The sequence below is a fragment of the Parasteatoda tepidariorum genome, chromosome 10 (genome assembly GCF_982258835.1).
Source record: "Parasteatoda tepidariorum strain Cologne lab strain chromosome 10, Ptep-v5.0, whole genome shotgun sequence".
In the NCBI taxonomy this organism is placed as follows: Eukaryota; Metazoa; Arthropoda; class Arachnida; order Araneae; family Theridiidae; genus Parasteatoda; species Parasteatoda tepidariorum.
In genome coordinates this window covers 13,485,576-13,504,731 of record NC_141764.1, presented here as the reverse complement: position 1 = coordinate 13,504,731, position 19,156 = coordinate 13,485,576, and the positions used below count along the sequence as shown (strand labels likewise).

At 28.1% G+C, this 19,156-nt stretch overlaps 1 protein-coding gene across 1 annotated transcript in view; it reads left to right on the top strand.

The window, feature by feature from the left end:
• The first annotated feature begins 1,208 nt into the window (after nucleotides 1-1,208).
• LOC122269681 (lachesin) overlaps nucleotides 1,209-19,156 on the top strand; it is a 373,596-nt gene continuing 355,648 nt past the window's right edge. The window contains exon 1 of the mRNA XM_087153881.1: nucleotides 1,209-1,548. Within this exon, the coding sequence (XP_087010007.1) occupies nucleotides 1,446-1,548 (103 nt within the window). The 5' untranslated portion in view covers nucleotides 1,209-1,445. The remainder of the gene's footprint in view (nucleotides 1,549-19,156) is intronic.

Below are 19,156 nucleotides of genomic sequence, written 5' to 3'. Positions count from 1 at the left end.
TTATGATACATTCCCCCTATGGTTGGTGGCCTTATTTCTGCCCTATATTGTACCTAAGGTTTACGCTATGTCTTTTGACGTATTAGGGGTGTGAACTACTATATTTACTATGTTCCTTGAGCGAATAGATTTAAAAAACTTGATTTTATCTGTAGAAGTTCTTTAAATTTATTGATATTTACTTATTACCTGCAATTTGTGCATTTATCGAGGTAAAAAATAGTATGACGAAAACTGAATTACAATGATGTATATGTATAGGGACTATATGAATCTGGTGAATATTATATGCATTCTAAGAGCAAAAAATGCTCAATTTTAGTTTCAATTTATGTATATAATCCAAAATGTTGGTTTCCACAAATTAAGAAGGAAATACAATCTGTGGCAAAATTATTATACGCACTATAAGATTCTATGTAAAATCTTAATTATCAGGTGATACTATACAGCTTTATTGTTTCTACGCGACTGAAACCGGTTTGCACTTGTTTACGTTAGTGTATCATGGGTTAACATTGTAATGAAATACGTTAAAAATACAAATAGGAAGTATATGAAAAAATCTCCCGTACAAAAACCCATTACATGCATGTTTAAATATAAAAGTATTGCCTATAAACTAGTGCAAAACATACAATCATTAAAAAACTACAGTGCGTATAATAATTTGGTCAAAGTCTTTTAATATACTTATGCAATACCTGATAATATAAATATTCCATGTATATATATTATATATCGTTTTATATATTCAGTCTTCGAATTTATATTATATATCGTCTAATTTAACCCATTGATAGACGTACGTAAACAAGTGTAAACCGGTTTCAGTCGCATAAAAACAATAAAGCAGTATAGTATCACCTGATAATTAAAATTTTACATAGAATCTTATAGTGCGTCTAATAATTTTGCCGGAGATTGTAATTCAAAAATAATGTAAAAATTTTCAGAACTAGGTTATTTTGTTCCTCTCTATTCCTTGAGGATCCAATTTCCAAAACAAAATCTAATCAAATGAAATGCCTTCGCGAGTCACAAACTTAGGTGAAGTGCGCGCGAAACACGCCCAGAATGAATATCCACCAATCACATCCGTTCGAACACTTGTCGCTTTGGCGACAGCCATACCGATCTGGCGGAAGGCAATTTCTCGCCAAATTCTTACATTCCTTCTCTACTTGAGTTTCTAGCATCGGACCAATAAATGGCCGAGCGTCCAGAGCTGCGGCAGCAGAGAGCAAGACGCGGGAGAAATGAGTACATATCGTTCTTTAAGAGAGAATAGCACGCTCATGCGGAAGTTTCAGAAACATGGCAAAAACTTAGAAACAATCGGTGGTTCACTTAAAGTTGTTTCTGCCGTCTGTTAAATGTGAATCAATAACCAATAAAAAAAAAAGAAGAAATCCACATTGTGGGAAAACATATATTTTGGAAACATGGATTATGAAAAGAATTGTTTTATTTTGAAAAGAATTCATGTTTGGTTGATATGTGTGGCTTGCCTCATCACATTCGGTTCGGACGCTATTTTACCACAAGGTAAAAATATTATGATTAGTAGATCTTAGAGATTTTTGAATTCTTATAAGTAAATGTGTGCCGTTTATGCTACGCTCCCGGTTTAATATCATTAAGTAGTTGAGAATTGAGCGACTAGCAATAATGTCATAAAATGATTTATTGTTTGATCCTGTATTAGGCAATTTAATTTTTTAGAGTGTTTAGCACTGTTTCGATGTCTAATGTTTTAAAAACTAATTGTTTATTTAGTTTTAGCTCTTAATAAACTTCTGCAAGAAAGTCTAAAATATCCATTTCAGTTTAATGCTAAAATCTAAAGCGGTAAAACGAGTTTAAATATTTAAATTTTTCTATGTAATTTCTTGTACGCGAGATTTGTGTTTTAACTGCATTATTTAAATTTTGCTACTTATAAGTTTTTTTTCTTCTCTTTGTTATTCTAGGTTAAAAACAAAATATAATTTATTTAATAAAAGATATTGCACATTCTGTTATTAGTAAAGATGCATTTTTTAACATATTACCCAAAATTTGATTTTTTGATTTAGTCTTCGTAGTTTCTCGAATTTTTTTGAAGAGTAACTGCCTGAAAATTACGAAAAAATACTTGTCGACTTTTACATTTTGAAATGTAATATCTTTTCAAACTTTTATTTTTATTTGAAATACAAAAACGTGCCATCAAATGAAGTATAACTTTTATAATTGAATAAATTTTTTTATCATCAAAGCATTAATTTACTAATTTTTATTTATTTTGATGAAGTAACTAAATATATAGCAAATGTACTATTTATTTAACAGTTTTGATCGGGTTATTTAAGTAACTCTTTCCATGTATTTAAGTATCCCAAATACGCAAATTAATATCTTATTCATATTAAGAATGAATTTCTCATGCACATAAAAAATTTAATTTGTAGTATGAAAATGGAAAAAGAAAGTTCGGAAAAGAAAAATCATGTATTCAATAAAAGAAACATTTGCATAGTATGTTTTAAAAGTAAAAAAACAATATTCAAATGAAGTTTAAAAAATTTTGAGAAAATAACTATGAAGCAATTCTATGCTATATACGTCAGTTAAACATTTATCAGCGGATATAATTGAGATTTTTATTTGCTTGAAAGAATGAATAAAAGAATGCGTTGCGAAATTGTATTAATAAAGCCCAGGCAAAATAGATAAATGCAATAGTGTGGGAACTGAAAAACGGAAAAAAAATATATCGATTCGAAAATAAAGCATATAAAACAAAAATTCAAGAAAAATACAAAATGAGACACTAATAGGAATATATAATGCTAGGAGAAAGAACAGGCATTCTTGTATTTACAGACACCTTTCAAAAATGGTTTAAATTTTTTTCTAAGTTGCCGCTTTACAAAATATGAAATTAAAGCTCAAACTAATGGGTTATCTTTTTTTTAAATATTACGGAACTACAAAAACTCTTTTGGTTTTTTCTGTTTCCTTGAATTGTATGGAAACTGGATTTCTGAAAGGTAATCATGTAATATACTGGATAACTCAAAACTTGCAATTAAAAAATAGTCGTATTTTAAATATAACATTTTAATTTCGATGATTTTTGGAGATGTTATTAGTAGTTATTAAAAAGACTTTAAATAAATATAGTAAGATTTTTTAGCCGAGATTTGTCCCAATTAGATGTACACAATGTAAAAGATCAATTTAAAAAATAGAAAATTGTTCATGTAATCATTAATAATTTTAACACGCAATTAACAATTCTGCTTAGAATTTAATCACATTAGTTGGATATTCACTGCTTTTAATCAAATTTCGGAAGAGTTCGTCGATTTGTTTTTAGAAAAATAAATACTACTAAATATTCTTTTAATTCTGTTAATTTGATTAAAAAATAGTATTTGAATGAAAGTTTTTAGAAACTTTAAAATTTCGCACAATTAGTTCATTTACATAAGACTTAAAATCATTCGTTATATCGCATATTTTAACAAGACATTTTCTTTTTTAATACTTGAATCAAAGAAAAATTTTAAACTATTATATTAGTTCCTAGTACATTATAAATGACATGTTGACATTATAGATGTCTTAAATCATCTATAATGTCAAAAATATTAACATATTTTAAAAATATTAACATATTTGTCAAACATATTTCATATCACACAAACCACAGATTAACATATAAATGCCATTATTAAGTTTTAAAGATATTTACAACGATCATTATATTGAATTATGTTTTTGATCAAACATCGTTATACTACACACATCTTGCATCGTATCCACATCTTTTTTCGCTACACGCTTTCGATTATATATATACATATAAGTTCAAAATGAAGATAAAACAAAGGAAAATTATAGACACATAAAAAGGGGGGAAATAATAATGAAAGAAATAACAAACAACTGATTAAAAAAAAAGGACGAAATTTTTTTAAAAAAACCGGAAAATGAAAGATATAATCTTTTCATCAGCCCACACGATAATATCCCCCAAAAAGAGTGCTTTCTGATATTGTATCAATATAGCCGAAGAAAAATATATTAATACAATAGTGTGAGGAGCATTCAAAAATTTTTTTTTTTTACAAAAATTACAACAAATAAAACAGAACACAATAAGTAAAAATAACACGTAAAAGCAGAAAATAAAATAAAATAAAAAATAAAAAACAGTATAAAACAAAACAAAAACTATAAAGCGAGTAGCGAAATCAGATGTACTTATATACTTATATATTATATTATATATATATATATATATATATATATATATGTGTGTGTGTGTGTGTGTGTGTGTGTGTGTGTGTGTGTGTGTGTCTGTGTGTAAATAATAACATTGATTTTTTAGTTTAAGATTGGTAATAATTATTGGTGTATTTTCCTTTATTACTGGCCAAACACTAATTTGTTATGAAAACTAACTTTTAAACTCAGAGTAAGCAAAAACAGTCTGCGTATCTTCCCCGCATACCAAGATCTGTTAAGGAGAAGGTACTTTTACAGAAGCCAAATAGTGGCCAAGGAACTATGTCGTTAGAGAACGTTTTGGGGTTTTAATTAATTCCTTTCTCGTGTTTTCGAAAAAGAGACCGTTTTTTCACCCCCTTCTCAAATTGTGAAAATTTTAAGTAAATAATTTTTCCCGAGTTTAACCACGTAATGAGTTTCAATGTTTGGTTTCACTCGAAATCTGCTTAGAAATTGCATCAGGAGTAAAACTTTTTAGTTTTGACATATTTTGTTATCAGTGTCTTATTAATAAAAATAACAAACTGATATATTTATGCGCGAAATAAAATAGAACGTTTGTTTTAGGCAGAAAATATATTGTGCTTTTTTTTTTCTTAAAAACAATTAAGAAGAGAATTAATTTTTTTTCAGGCGACTTTATTGATTCGATATTATAAATTGATTCAATTAAAAGAAGTTACAAATACATTTATTTTTTTGGAAATAAAGTTAATTACTAATGACTTCCCTTATCTAGTATTTTTACTCTATCTATTAATCATTGGTTTATTTTTAAGCTTTCTATTGTACACATTTCATTTTATTATTTTGATTTTTGAAAAATATCGTACGGATGTAATAGGATATTGCAAAGTTTCCGTTATATATAAGTATGTAAATGACTAAAGTATCTAAAATGGACGTTTTGATTTAAAACAGGGTTCATAGTAGTCTCGACTAGTTATCTATTTTTTTGGCAATCATATAATTATAATAAAATTATATTATATTTAAAAATCTGATGGTATAAAAATTTTAAATGAACTTTTTATGAATAACCTTACATTATACAACATTATATAATTATACAACTTATATGACTTCAAAACTACATAGATACTTAAAAGAGAAAACGATTTTACCTTTATTGCTTGCAATATTATTATTACCTGCATTGTAGAAAATACTGGTCAATTTTAAAAGTAGAAGCACTTTGATGATAGTAATATCTGTGTTAAGCAGAGACAAAATTACTTAACTCATTAATAGTGAAGAAATTATTATCATTTTCGTTTTTGCATCCTACACAATTTACTACGAGGAAGCAACGATTTTGATTACTTTATTTAAATAAATACGATTGAAGAACATTTCTTAAAAAAGTTGAAAACTATAAAAAAAATATAAAAAATATATTTGATTTTTAAAACAATTTCATGAAACTTATTTCTTGTACAAATAATTGTATATATATTTTACCTCAATAGCAAGTACATGTCTTTTTTAATGTATCGGCGGTGTTTTAACATAAATAAAACTATTTTTTTTTTTTTAAATTAAACGAAGAAAATCTTTTAAAAAGTATCTAGCTAATATTGTGCTTCTTTATGCAATTACTTTTTATCCCGTATATTTTCATTTTAATTAATCAATGTGTTACATTTTTAATAGATGTTTTTATTATTATAATCAATTCTTTAAATTTTTAGTCGGAAAACAGCGTATTTTAAATCAAAGAATACTAATTGCTCATGTTACTAAAGAAGAATTCATTTGATAATGTAATATTTTAATTTTCAAAGCAAACATTGTCTGCCCGAAAGCTTTTGTTGATTAAAAAATAAATTCTAGGTTCTGTTAAAATTATTGACAAATTCACTGTCAATATTCTTTCTAATTTTCAATTTAATGTTAAATTTTGAACAAACATTGTTGTGCTAGAGAATTTTAAAATTAGTTTTAATCAATATATTAATTTAAATAATGGGAAATGATAGTGTAACTTCTTTGCAAGACTAAGAAAAAAAATATTTAGATTGTGTCTGCATTCTATTGTGACCATTTTATAATGAGATCTTAGAATAAATGTTGAGTTGATTTTCTAAGGGCCAAGTATGCGCTTATAATAAGGAACTGCGCTATTTTTCATTTTCATAATTTTATATGAAGTTAATTTTTATTGTGTACTTTCAAAAGTTATTCTACATTTATTTCAGCTTTTCCAAAATATTTCTACACAATATACACTCTTTTTATGAATATTTTAGAAACTCTTTGCATTTTGCTGGTTAGCGAATTGAGGAAAATATTTTATCTTGCTTATTTTTCAGCTAACTTCTAGGCAGTACAGTACGGTTTAAACTTATATTTTATATTCTGAGGTAGGCAGGTACTTTATTAACGTCACACTAGAGCTGCACAATGGGCTATTAGCGACGGTCGGGGAATCATCCCTGAGGATGATCCGAAGACATGCCATCACAATTTTGTTCCTCTGCAGACTGGATGGTTCCACTGCTTAGGTAGCCCGATGACTTGCGCGCGAAATCGAGCATTTCACGGTAGAACAGTTTAATTATGACTGATGCGGCACACCCTTCATCCCTACGCAGGCTGATAGAAGTGGTCACCCACCCGCGCACTGACCAGTGATGCTTGACTTCGGTGTTCTACTGGGAACCGTGTCTTTACGATCTGTCCACTGCGTTATTAACATATAGTTTAGAATAACATATTTAAGAATAATAGAAATTAATAATACATTTGTAAAAAATATATAACACACAATCTCAATACTTTTCGAATATTAATTTTTTTTTGTTTACTTTTGATTAAAATATTGGTAAAAACAATTATTTAACTGTAATTTCTTTTTATACTATCACGATTAAATTCTTTTGTGATAGTCCAACAGAAAAATGTAAGTTGTAACATTAGATTTAAGTTATTTTTCAAGTTTCTTCTAATTTTTAATGAAAGTGTGAGAATAATATCCATGTATTTCTATTTAAGGCCATTACTTTATATTTATTATAAATTTAAAAGTCATATAATCTTTGTTTTTAAAGAAATTTTTGTAACTGTAATGAGAAATTTATTTTTCGTTCTGCAAGCAGCAGACACCAGAGAAATGTATCATTATATACGTCGATAAAAATAAATTTATCTTTTATTTTTTCCTCCAAACAAACTATTAATGAGTTTCTACACTTAATTGAAAAAATTTAAATTTATACGTTCTTAAGAAATTTAACTTTGGAAATTAATCGCTTCTCTCTTGGTGATATATTAATAAAAATAGAAAATAAAATTTAACTAGTAAGTTTTATTAATAATTTAAAATCCGATTTTTTTTTTGTCTTTATTGTTCCATAAAGTATTTTAATGGAATATCAATGCTTTTCATTCTTTTAAATCTACATGCTATAAATTAAATAGTCCATTAAAAAATATCCATTTTATTTTATAATTTTATAACCGTCGTTGAACAGCCGACCCAATTTTTGGGCTTACGCTTTCTAATGTTCAACTCCGTAGTCTTGTAATTTTGAACCCAATCCAGTAGACAAGGGAACTCCTGAATCCCTTTTTTGACGGAACTAACTCGCATTTGCGTTACATGGAGAGGAAGACTACTAGAACTTCCCATGGTTAGCCTAACGGAAAAGGGACTCTAACCCATGATCCGTCTACCACTGAGGATATTTCACTTCAGCATTGTGGTCGGTGCAACCGGATGCGGATTCGTATCGACCGTCCATTGCTGGATTCGAACTTGGTTCACCTCATTGGAAAGCGAACGCTCTATAAAACTATCAGCAATTTAAGAAAAGCTTTTGCTATCGGTGCCCTATGGTCTTAAGTTAGATCTCCCGTTGCACAACGAACAAATGTTTATTTAAATAACGATTTAAAAAAAAAACTTCAGTAGTTAAAAGTGAACTGTTTGATTGTAGAAAACTTAAGCAGTTAAGTTACTAAAAATGTACTTGTTTAAAATTGTTTACTTTATAAAATAACCAAATTTATAACAATTTAAATTAGGTTTAAGTTAATTTATCCCCAGTTCTCCGAGATTTTTATTTCATTCAATGTTAAAGTATTTTTTCTTAACATGCATTGAAACCTTTCTTCAAGTGAAGATAGACATTTTGATTTACGTTTTTTTTTTCTTTGCGAAAAATTAACATGAAATTGATCACTTTTAACTCATTAAACACTTATTTCAAATCTTCGAAAGTCTGCATTGAAATATTAAAATCATCTGTATAAATATTGATTAATATATAAGACCTGATACAAAATCTGGTATTAGAATTTGCTTCAGGTATCAAAGAGATTAAAAGAGTAAAGATGAAAGGAAGAAAAATCTTTTTCTTTTTTTTTCTTCTTTTGATTGATTTTCGATCGGATAAAACTTATTTTCTCCGAATCAGTTTTCGGGAGAGGGAGGTTAGAAAGGAGAGTGGAAGATTTATTCAGTTCTCCTTCCTTTGGAAATCTTAAGGGATTTACTGGACATCTGAGTCGGACTTTCAAAATAATGTACTGTTTTTGTTTGACATCAAATGCAGACAAAAATAAAATTTATTTTGAAAATAAAATTAAGTTCAAAATATATGTTGTTGGAATAATGCATTGTTTATGGGTTCGTAACTATGTTTGGAATTGTACCGAGATCACAAACAAAGCTTGTTTTGTCATAATTGTTCTTGCATTATGTCTGGAAAAAATCAGTGAATGACTTCAACAGTTGAAATTACAGTTACAGTTTAAATATGCTTGGTTAGAGTAATTCTTAATGATGTTTCTCTTTTGAAAATTTTTAAAACGTTAAAATTTTATCATCCAGTTATTTATTTTATTTATATATACAAGTATTTCAGAAAATAAAAATAAGTACCTTGAATAGAATTTTTTAAAGAAATTAATTCTAAAGGCTAATTTTAGTGTAAATTCAAGCTTTAATTTTTTATGCTTTATATGCTAGGCAAAACAGATATGCAAGTAGCCTTAATCTAATGTTTAGATTTTCGCGTACTTGGATGGATTCTTAATTGTTCCGGGAACTAACCTAAAATATGATAATTTATTAGAGCAGACGATAGTTTGAGCTACAAAATGAGACACAAAAACGTATTTTCTCCGATAAAAACATACTTTTTTCGACGAATTCGTAAAATATTGTCCTAGTAGTTTGGCCAAAAGAGTGGTCAGAAATTTGGATCTATTAATGTTTTTTTACTTCTTGTATATTTTACCACGTCTGAAAGACATTTTAGCGCATATCCCTTACAAAACGCATTTATTTAAAGATAATTTATATTAAATCTTAGTTTATTGTTTTCCTTTTTTTAAAAAAAATAGATAAAATTTCGATTTGCAAGGTATACAAAGATTTACATCATTTTAAAAATTATAATCTTAAATGGCGAAATACAAAATTTGAACGACATCGTTTGGATTGTTTCTGAGAAATTAAATTCTAAACATGTGACTTTTTTTTAAAAAAAAAACTATTATTCAGAAATCTATCAATCTATTTCTTTTAAATTTTGTATTTTTATACTACTAAACGGAAAATTCCTACGAATACAGAATAATCCTACGAATACAATTGATCTATGCATTTTTCGTTTATTTAAGCAAACAGTAAGGACTGTAAAATAGACAATTAAAAATCAAAGCTTAAATATAATAATTCACATATGAAGCAAATAAAAATGTGTTATGTGATGATACACATTTAAAATTTTAAACAAAATCTTAACATCTTGAGGAAGTGTTATGTTTGGTAATTTTGAGTCCTAAATAATTAACACCTATATTTGCAAAAATTAGTGGGTCTAATCTATTTAATTTTCAAGTAAAAAAAATAATTAATTTTTTAAATAATTCAATGTATATTTTCAAAAAACATTCTTTATCAATTGTAAAGAATATGAAATAATACAGTTAAATTTTATTCAACAGCACGGTCAAAAAATCTCAAAATATACTGTAGTGTATCGTTTTGAGATTTCTGATAAGAAAACCAAAATTCTGATTTTTAAAGTCAAAATCTACGATGCACGATACGATATATTAATATGGTGATTTTTCGGTTTACATGTCAGCGGTTTTCTGGAAATTCTTGCTTTCAAAATTATAACTATTATTTTATCGCTTATTACGTATTATTATTAATTTCACAATAATATTATTGTTATTATTATCACGTATTAGTGTCATAATTATTATTTTATCACGTGCTTAGTAAAAATACAAAACTGAAATGTAAATTTAACTGAATAAATGTTTTATATGCCATGCTCTAAGGAATGAAGATAAATTTACCGAATTTTTACCACCATTTACCAAATTATATGACACATTATAAAACCATATTTTTCGATTAATTTTCCTAAAATCGTTACCAAAGTGCTTCGGTAAAAATTAATGAGCTTTCTGATGTTACTATAGAGCCATAAATACGAGAAATTTTATTATAGATTTTTTTTTCATTGTGTCAGCCTTTTTTATTCTTCATTTTTATTCTTATTTTAAGCATCTTTTTAAATTTGTTGAGTTTAAAGTCAAGGTAAGGAGTCGTGGTGGCTCAGAAAATAGAGCGTTCACCTCCCAATGAGGTGAACCGGGTTTGATTCCCAGCGATGGCTGGTCAGTACGAATTCTGCTCTAGGCTCCCACCGACCACAGTGCTGAACATGAAATATCCTCAGTGGCAGATGGATCGTGAGTTAGTTCCCTTGCAGTCGTGCTAACCGGGAGGGGAGGAGATTTCGTGGTTTTCTTCTCCATGTAACTCAAATGCGGGTCAATTCCATCAAAAAGTCCTCCACGAAGGGAAAATTTCTCCCAATACTTGATCCTGGAATTCCCTTGTCTTCTGGATTGGGTTCAAAATTATAAGGCTACGGCGTTAAGCACTGGTAGACGTAAACTCGAAATCGGGTCGGCTGTTCAACGATGGTTATGAAATAAAATTAAAAAATGTCAAGGTTAAATGACACTGATTTACTGTATATTGATCTAACAATAGTTCATCAAGTAGATATGCAAAAGTTTGATGGTTCACAGTAAATTGTAATATAAATTGCTTGCACAAAAATTTTATGTAGAATTTAATGTACAAAACTTCTAAAACATTATTGTTAAAGAGAACTTGATATCAGCATTAATAAGGTCACTGTTTCAGATACAAGGTTTGACACAAACGTTGAATGACATTCAAATAAGTGAAGTTTTAAGTGATTTTGCTTTAATCGAAAATGTATTTACTTTTGAAATAAATATTTTTAGACTTATTTCCGTGTCGGCATGTTAATGAATTCTGAGAATGTAGGGTTTTCTAATAAAAATGTTCTGTCCTAAGTATATATTTAGACACAAAACTGCTTCTAAAAAATTATTCTGTTTGGGAAGGAACACTTAATAGAGGCTCTAGGTTGGGTTGAAGCCAACACGGATCACTGAATATTCATTAGACATTCTCCCTCACCAGAAAAGACATGACTTTTGGTATGTAATATTCATGCAAACATACCTGAGTATTTTGTTTTCTTCTTTCCTTCGCTGCACACGGTTTAACATTTTTTTTTACAAAAAGTGCATTAATTAAAAGAAGACGAAAAAAATTCCTTTCTGACGTATGTGATATACAGATACAGGAATAAGTTAACTACACTGTAAAAAAACTCAGTAAATCTTTAACCATGTATTTGGTGCAAAGTTTCTCATCACCCCAAAGCTCAGTAAAATGAAATATCATTTTATTTTAGTTACACCATAAATAGTGAAGCTTGATCGAGAAACACTTCCATGGTGCAACTGACTGCACCAAAACTTGGAGAAAGACGCAAAACTTTGACGGTGATTGTAAATTGAACGATATTCGTTTACGTCACCATATTTTCCTTACAACTCGATCTCGGTGCATCGGGACGACTATTGCATGTTGTTTCAAGTATCAACTTATTTAGGTAGATAAATGTCTTATTCCCATTAATGAAAGCTCACTCCTTTTAAGTTGCTTTTTTAAATTTGGTTGGCGGTATAAATGGTTCGAGGTAAGTCATAAAATGACCTGATTAAGATAAATAGTTCTGTTACGGTAAATAAAAACCTCGACCTACATTTGAGCTCTTTAAAAATACCTCATAATGGTGCAAACATCCTATGCTTTTATGAAAGAAAAAAAGGAGAGAATGAAAATGGGTGTTTTGTTTCTTCAAAAAACCTACTTTTGGTGCAACCTTCTATTGATATTAGGAGCTGGCGAAAATCCTAAAATATTGTAAAATTGAACTTCATTTTATGTAGCCAGCAAATAACTACTAATTTTTGATGTAACATGGCTCGGAACTTTTTAAAAGTGAATAAAGATAGTTCACAAATTCAATATATTGCAATAGTAGTGTTGGGAAAACTGTTTGCAACAGTACTTAATTTGCTATTTAAATTACTAATCGATGCAATGTTTAGAGTCCTTATATCTAATATGTAAAATTCTCTTACGTGGCTCCCAAATTTTGGCTGTATTTCTTTTCTGCCGGTGTCAACGTTTGCTTTGTTTCCAAATGGCAACGCTTGAAAATCGACCAATGATTGCCGCTAAAAATTTCACATGCCAAATCTAGATGAAGTGGCTCAACATGTAGCGCTTTTAAAAACGGAAACTGAAATGACCAGAGGCATCAGCTGCTGCAATCTCATAGTATTAAGTTAGGCAGAAGTGAGTAGTCTTTGTCGATAGATCTCTATTTTAGTATTTTGTCGAAAGCGCTTTTTTTTCACGAATTTATAAATTACGAATTTATTTGACGATTTTTGATTTATATCACGAATTATACTATAGCACATTTCTAATAGGTTTAATGAATTACGTGTCATTTATTTGAATTCAAATTTATTTTAATGACTTAGTATTTACTAAAAAGATTAAAAGGTTTTTTTAAAAAAAGTTGTTATATGGATTTGAATGATTGTTTTGAATTCTTAGAATTTTGAGCATTTGCAATGTACCTAAGTTAATAGCGAGCGAAGCGAGACCTTATAAGATTGCGTAGCAATTTTCGGGGGTTGGCGAGCGTTAACGAGCAACGGGGGCACAGCCCACTAGTATAAAAAAGTTTCCTTTGCAGTGAATTTTTTATAACGAAATTTTTAATCTAAACGATAAGTAACATCAAAATATTTTACAAATAATGAACTGTTGTCTCCCAAAAACGAACGTTTATGCACATCTAATTTAAATTCCTGTCTAATTTTAAATGTTAAATCTTAAGTTATATTTTAGATAAGTTATAAAAAGCCAAGAGAAAGTTATACATTTATGCTTTTACTATTAAATCAAAACAACCTAGATCCTTAAAACTATTGTTTCTAATTACAAAAATATATTTTTGCTCAACCACTAATATTAAATTTCTTATTTAAAAACTCTTCATTAATTCTCTGATTGCTTAGGTTTTAATTTATTTTTGAAACGAAAATAAAACAAGCCATCAAAATCCAGCTTTCAAACTAACATATCTAACTTAAAACTTAACTTTTGTAAAATATTATTATTTATGTAGAGAAATAAAAGCATATCAAAACAATTTTTAATTTCTAATCAAACCTTTTTTATACGGAAAATCAAAATTGAGATTATATACGCCTTTCATCTATTGGATAGTAATGTAGAATATGATAGAATTCTAATGAATAATAACTCTCGAATGTAATGCTGTTTTAACACAGTGTTATTTTACAGTCGACCAATCAACTTTCCTTTTTATTACAGGGAGGCAAGCTTCTGATAGATTAATAATTAAAGAGAATAACAAACAAAACTGTCATTCATTACTTTGCATATTTTACGTTTTATGACAGTTTCCATACTTATAAAAAAGGGTGTTCTTCAAAGGTTCAGAATCTCAAAAAATATTTTTAAAACATCAGCTCGAAAGTGAAGGAAACTTACACTATTTTAGCCACAGTAGCTGTTTGATCAAATAGACTTAAAAAAATGTTTTTTTTATATGTAACTAAATGAAAACTAATTTATTATCTCTTTAAAATGCAACTAATTTATTATCTCTTGTTCCAACCTCTATTTTTCAATTCCTACTATTAGCTCAACACTCTCCTATATCGTGTTCAAATTTTCAATTGTTAATAAAATACTTTTTGTTCTTCACCTCAAGTTCAAATACATTTTTTTGAACTTGTAGGGGATGAAACTTGATGTTAATACAGTTGTTCTTTCAAATATTAATTCCTTCATTAAATAGGGATGAGCGAAAAACGAAAAGGAATTTTCTGACGGATTAAGAGTTAGTCATTGTTTTAAATTTTACTACAAGCGATTCAGTTTTTCACATATTTTAAGAGTAACATCAGTGATAATTTCTAACTTAGAGCTCTATTTGAACAAAAAAGTTGTTAATTTCGCACTTTTAAATACTTAATCGTTTTATATTCGCTGAGTCAGATAAATTGAATAAAGAACATTAGCACGTGTACGATAGAACATTAGCATTAGAACATTAGCTGGTAGCACGTGTGGTCGACGTCACCAAACTTATACTTTTACAATTGGGTATACTATAGCCTACGTCACAGGTTGTGTTATTCCTACTAAATTTAACCCATGAACGGCATTTTCTGCGAGCCTAACTTCAAGCCACAAATAAACAAACGAAGTGTTTGATCGTTTAAATAGCTGCTCGCCAGATTTTATTGCATTATAAAGAAAAGTAATTGATATTCGATTTTTGATTGATAATTGATTTATGTGGATAGTGGCATTTATGTGGATAGTGGCACAGAATTTAGCATTGCGTCATGGTAAATGTTATTCCTACTAAGTGGAAGTAGATGTGTGTTTTTTTTATATTATACCCAATTGGGTATACTATAGCCTACGTCACAGGTTGTAATATTCCTACTAAATTTAACCCATGAACGGCATTTTCTGCGAGCCTAACTTCAAGCCACAAATAAACAAACGAAGTGTTTGATCGTTTAAATAGCTGCTCGCCAGATTTTATTGCTTTATAAAGAAAAGTAATTGATATTCGATTTTTGATTGATAATTGATTTATGTGGATAGTGGCATAGAATTTAGCATTGCGTCATGGTAAATGTTATTCCTACTAAGTGGAAGTAGTTGTGTTTTTTTTATATTATACCCAATTGTCTGATACCACGCTCCCCATTCAAGTTCAAATATATATTTTTAAACTAGTAGTGGATGTCACTAGATGCTAATATAGTTTTTTCAAATATTAATTAATTAAGTAAATGTAATTAATTTTAATTTTTTATGGGAAAAATGCTGTAATTATTTAATAAAAAGTAACTAAAATAGAATTTTTCTTTGTTGGTCTAAGTAGGAATTGACTAGTATTTTTTTTATGTTGTTAAAAATCAATTATTAATGGAAAATATCTTACTTAAACTGCATTTTTCAATAAGAAGAGTTTTAATATCTATAAATTTGCTAAAATATTGCTATGGTTACCTTAGTTGGGAGTGGAAATAATTCAAACTTTACGATACTTTCTTTAAATAAAATTAAAAAAAGAACGTTCAGAATTTTAATATCTTATACTGTAAAAATGTTCCATTTAAAACATAAAGAGAGAACTTAGCATGTTTTAATAAAATGTTTTTTTGCAAAGTTATATTAAAAGAGAAAGATTTAATTTGAGAGGTTAAGAAAGTGTCTTTATCATGGAAATGAAATTAAATTGATTTTCTGTTGCTTGTCAAATATGCCATTTAAAAATATTTTATTTCCTTTTAATAATTACTAAAAGTGAAAGAAACATATTTTATTATAACTTAACTATTTAATAAATTGATACTTTTTATTTATTTGTAATTGTATTTCCTATTTAAAAGAATATTTTTTCGTTTTCTAAGAATATTGTTATTTAGCAAGGAGAGAAATTCAATATAAATTATTTACTACATTAAGATAACGTTGTAAGATAAACATAATTTATTCTTTTATCTTTATAAAAGAGAGGTAATTATGTACTCGAAACGTTTTTTATTATTTTTTTGTAGTTCGCAAATTTTTATGGGAAGCTTTATAAACAATCACCCGCTTTATCGTCTTCTTCACACGCATTATTAAAAAAAGAAATAGTGCGTGGAGTCCCACCGCACGGAAGAAGTTAAACTTCGTAACCTGTGACGTTAATTGTAGAAGAATCAGCAGTCGTAGAAGGATCACTAGTTCTATTCAACGACTCTTTTTTCTGCTCCGCTCGTTTCCGTGCTCTGTAATAACGGTAATAATTTGCATTTTTCCCTCGTGGACCTCTTGAACCAGTGAAAGTGCTTGTGGTTGCCTCATCGCCTCGCCATGGAAAATGTATATGCATTAATAATGTATGTGAATGCGTCATAATGTAATTTCAAAAGAGAAAAGCTAACAATCAATTGATATTCACAAGAGACGTACCTTGACATAACCTTAAATCCGTCGCATTGTCCGTGGGATTGTTTTCACTCATTTTTTACAATTGTTATCTACTAAATTTGAAAATAAAAAATACTATCCTATTAAATTATATGTGTATCAAAACAAACTAAAAAAATATTTATAGAAAAACAATGCTTTTATGACTTTATTATTTTCATGCTACTGAGAATTAAAACAATATGGAAATGAATGAGGGAAAACTGGATCCTACCACGTGATTTCCCGGCCAATAAAAATGTAGCGCTAAACGTTTAACGCAACCTTGTTGGAAGTCGCATAAGAAGTATAACTTCAAAAACAAAAATTCTTTGTTAAAAATTAAATTGAATTGAATAATTTTTTTAACAACGTTGATTTGTTCAGCATTTTTTTCCCAATGATTTTTTAGATGATTTTATCAGTTTACGATGAATGCTGAATTGTTTGCATGAAATATTAAACAACATATTTTTAATTTTTTCAAAGTGCACCGTCTTTATAAAAGTTCCTTCACAAAATGTCCGAAAAGAATTAATTCAGACAAAATCTCGAAATAAAATGCAAAACCTATTCAAAGTTCACAAAATTCCTACTTTAAATGCTTATGAAAAACCACGCTCAAGAAACAAATATCATAAGATATCAAAAAACAAAACAAAATACTGTTTGCAATCGCCATTGGTAATTTAATACATAAATGAGCTTATTCCTATTCAACGAAAGAACATTTCGATCTCTAGATGTTATTTATAAAACACCAATTCTAAAACTTATTGTGACTAAACGATATAACTCAATAATATTTTTATTAACATTGTTTTAAAAGAAAACTTCTAATTCTTATGCTTTACATCATTATGCTTTAACTGAAAATATTATAAGCCTTATAAAAACATCCATATTTTTAAAGGAGAGTGGTTGGAAGCTAACAATAATTCGATGTACTAAAAGGACATGAATAAAATATTGGGAGTACTCACATTTAAAACTTAAAATCAGTGAAGTCTCTGTTGAAAGTACTGCATTTTATTTATTTGCTATTTAAGTATATGTTAGCTAGATTTTGATTTATTTCTCATTTGATTATAGGTAAGCTATAAGTTAGAGTTTGTATCATCAGTTGCATATTATAGACCAAACTTTTGTTCTATATATCACCATAGCAACCGATGATACAAACTCTAACTTCCCACTTACCCATACTCAAATAACAAATAAATCAAAATCTAGCTTATATATACTTAAATAGCAAATAAATAAAATCTAGTACTTTTAACAGCGACTTCACTGACCAAGGGTGCACAGTTAATTTTTGTATTTAGTACTACTGGTATAGAGATAGTAGGTGCTGTTTTAATATGACCAATTATACTAATTTAGGTATTAAATATAGGTACTAAGGTGCTCATTTTTTGTTGGCCTTACGCAGATTATAAGTACTGGGAGAAGTACTTGATATTAATAAATTTTGACTATAATGAGTTTGGCACGAGCAGGAATTTGAGATGAGTTTAATTTCTAAAAGTGTGCTTAATTTTTTAACGAAAGATGATACAAGTCGAATTATGGTTTTCGTTGAAATGGAAAGTAAAATATCTGTTTTAAATGTTGAAAATGATTATTGGGGCAACAAAAACCCTCTGTATTTATATACAGGGTGTGGACAAAGTAATGGAAATACTACACTAATAAATTTTTTTTAAATATTTTTTCAGAAATTTTAAACAGAATATTTTATAACTTCAGAAGTGTTTAGATCATGCGATTTCTCATACATACCAATGAAGCTAAAGAGAAGCTTTTAGAGGTTTGAGGGAAGAACAACAAATTTCAAATAGAAAATAAAGTTTTTAAACACTCTAGACCAAAAAATGTAGCCTTTGTGACAGTTAGTTTGGTTAATATAGGCAATAAGTACACAAATTTCCGTAAGCCTTGACTAAATATTTATGGATATATCTTTTTTTTTAAAGGCTAATTTCTTTGTGTTACGTTTTTTTACTATATCCTTAAAAATATTCAACAAAACTAAATAAAATTTTAAGAACATTTCAAAATTAATTATAAAATTTTATTTCAAAATTTAAAATAAAGAAATAGTAGTTATTATACTTTGCGCATTCAAGGGAAAAATTTATTCTTTTTTCTTAATTTTGCAGTAAATCGTATTGTTCAACTAATAATAAAAGTCCGATTTGAGTATTTTGAAACCTTTAAAAAGTTTCAAGCAATTTTTTAAATAGTTTTCGTACTATTTTAAAAGAATGATAAGGGGATTTCCACATATTTTGTTCTGTACTATTAAACAAGATGTATTATAATTGACCCCATCATTGTAGGGGATCATCCTCAATAAATATATCTTTTTTTCGCCTGTTTTCTTTCCTCATCAAATCTCATTTCGGTGTATGATCATATATTGTAAGGTATAGT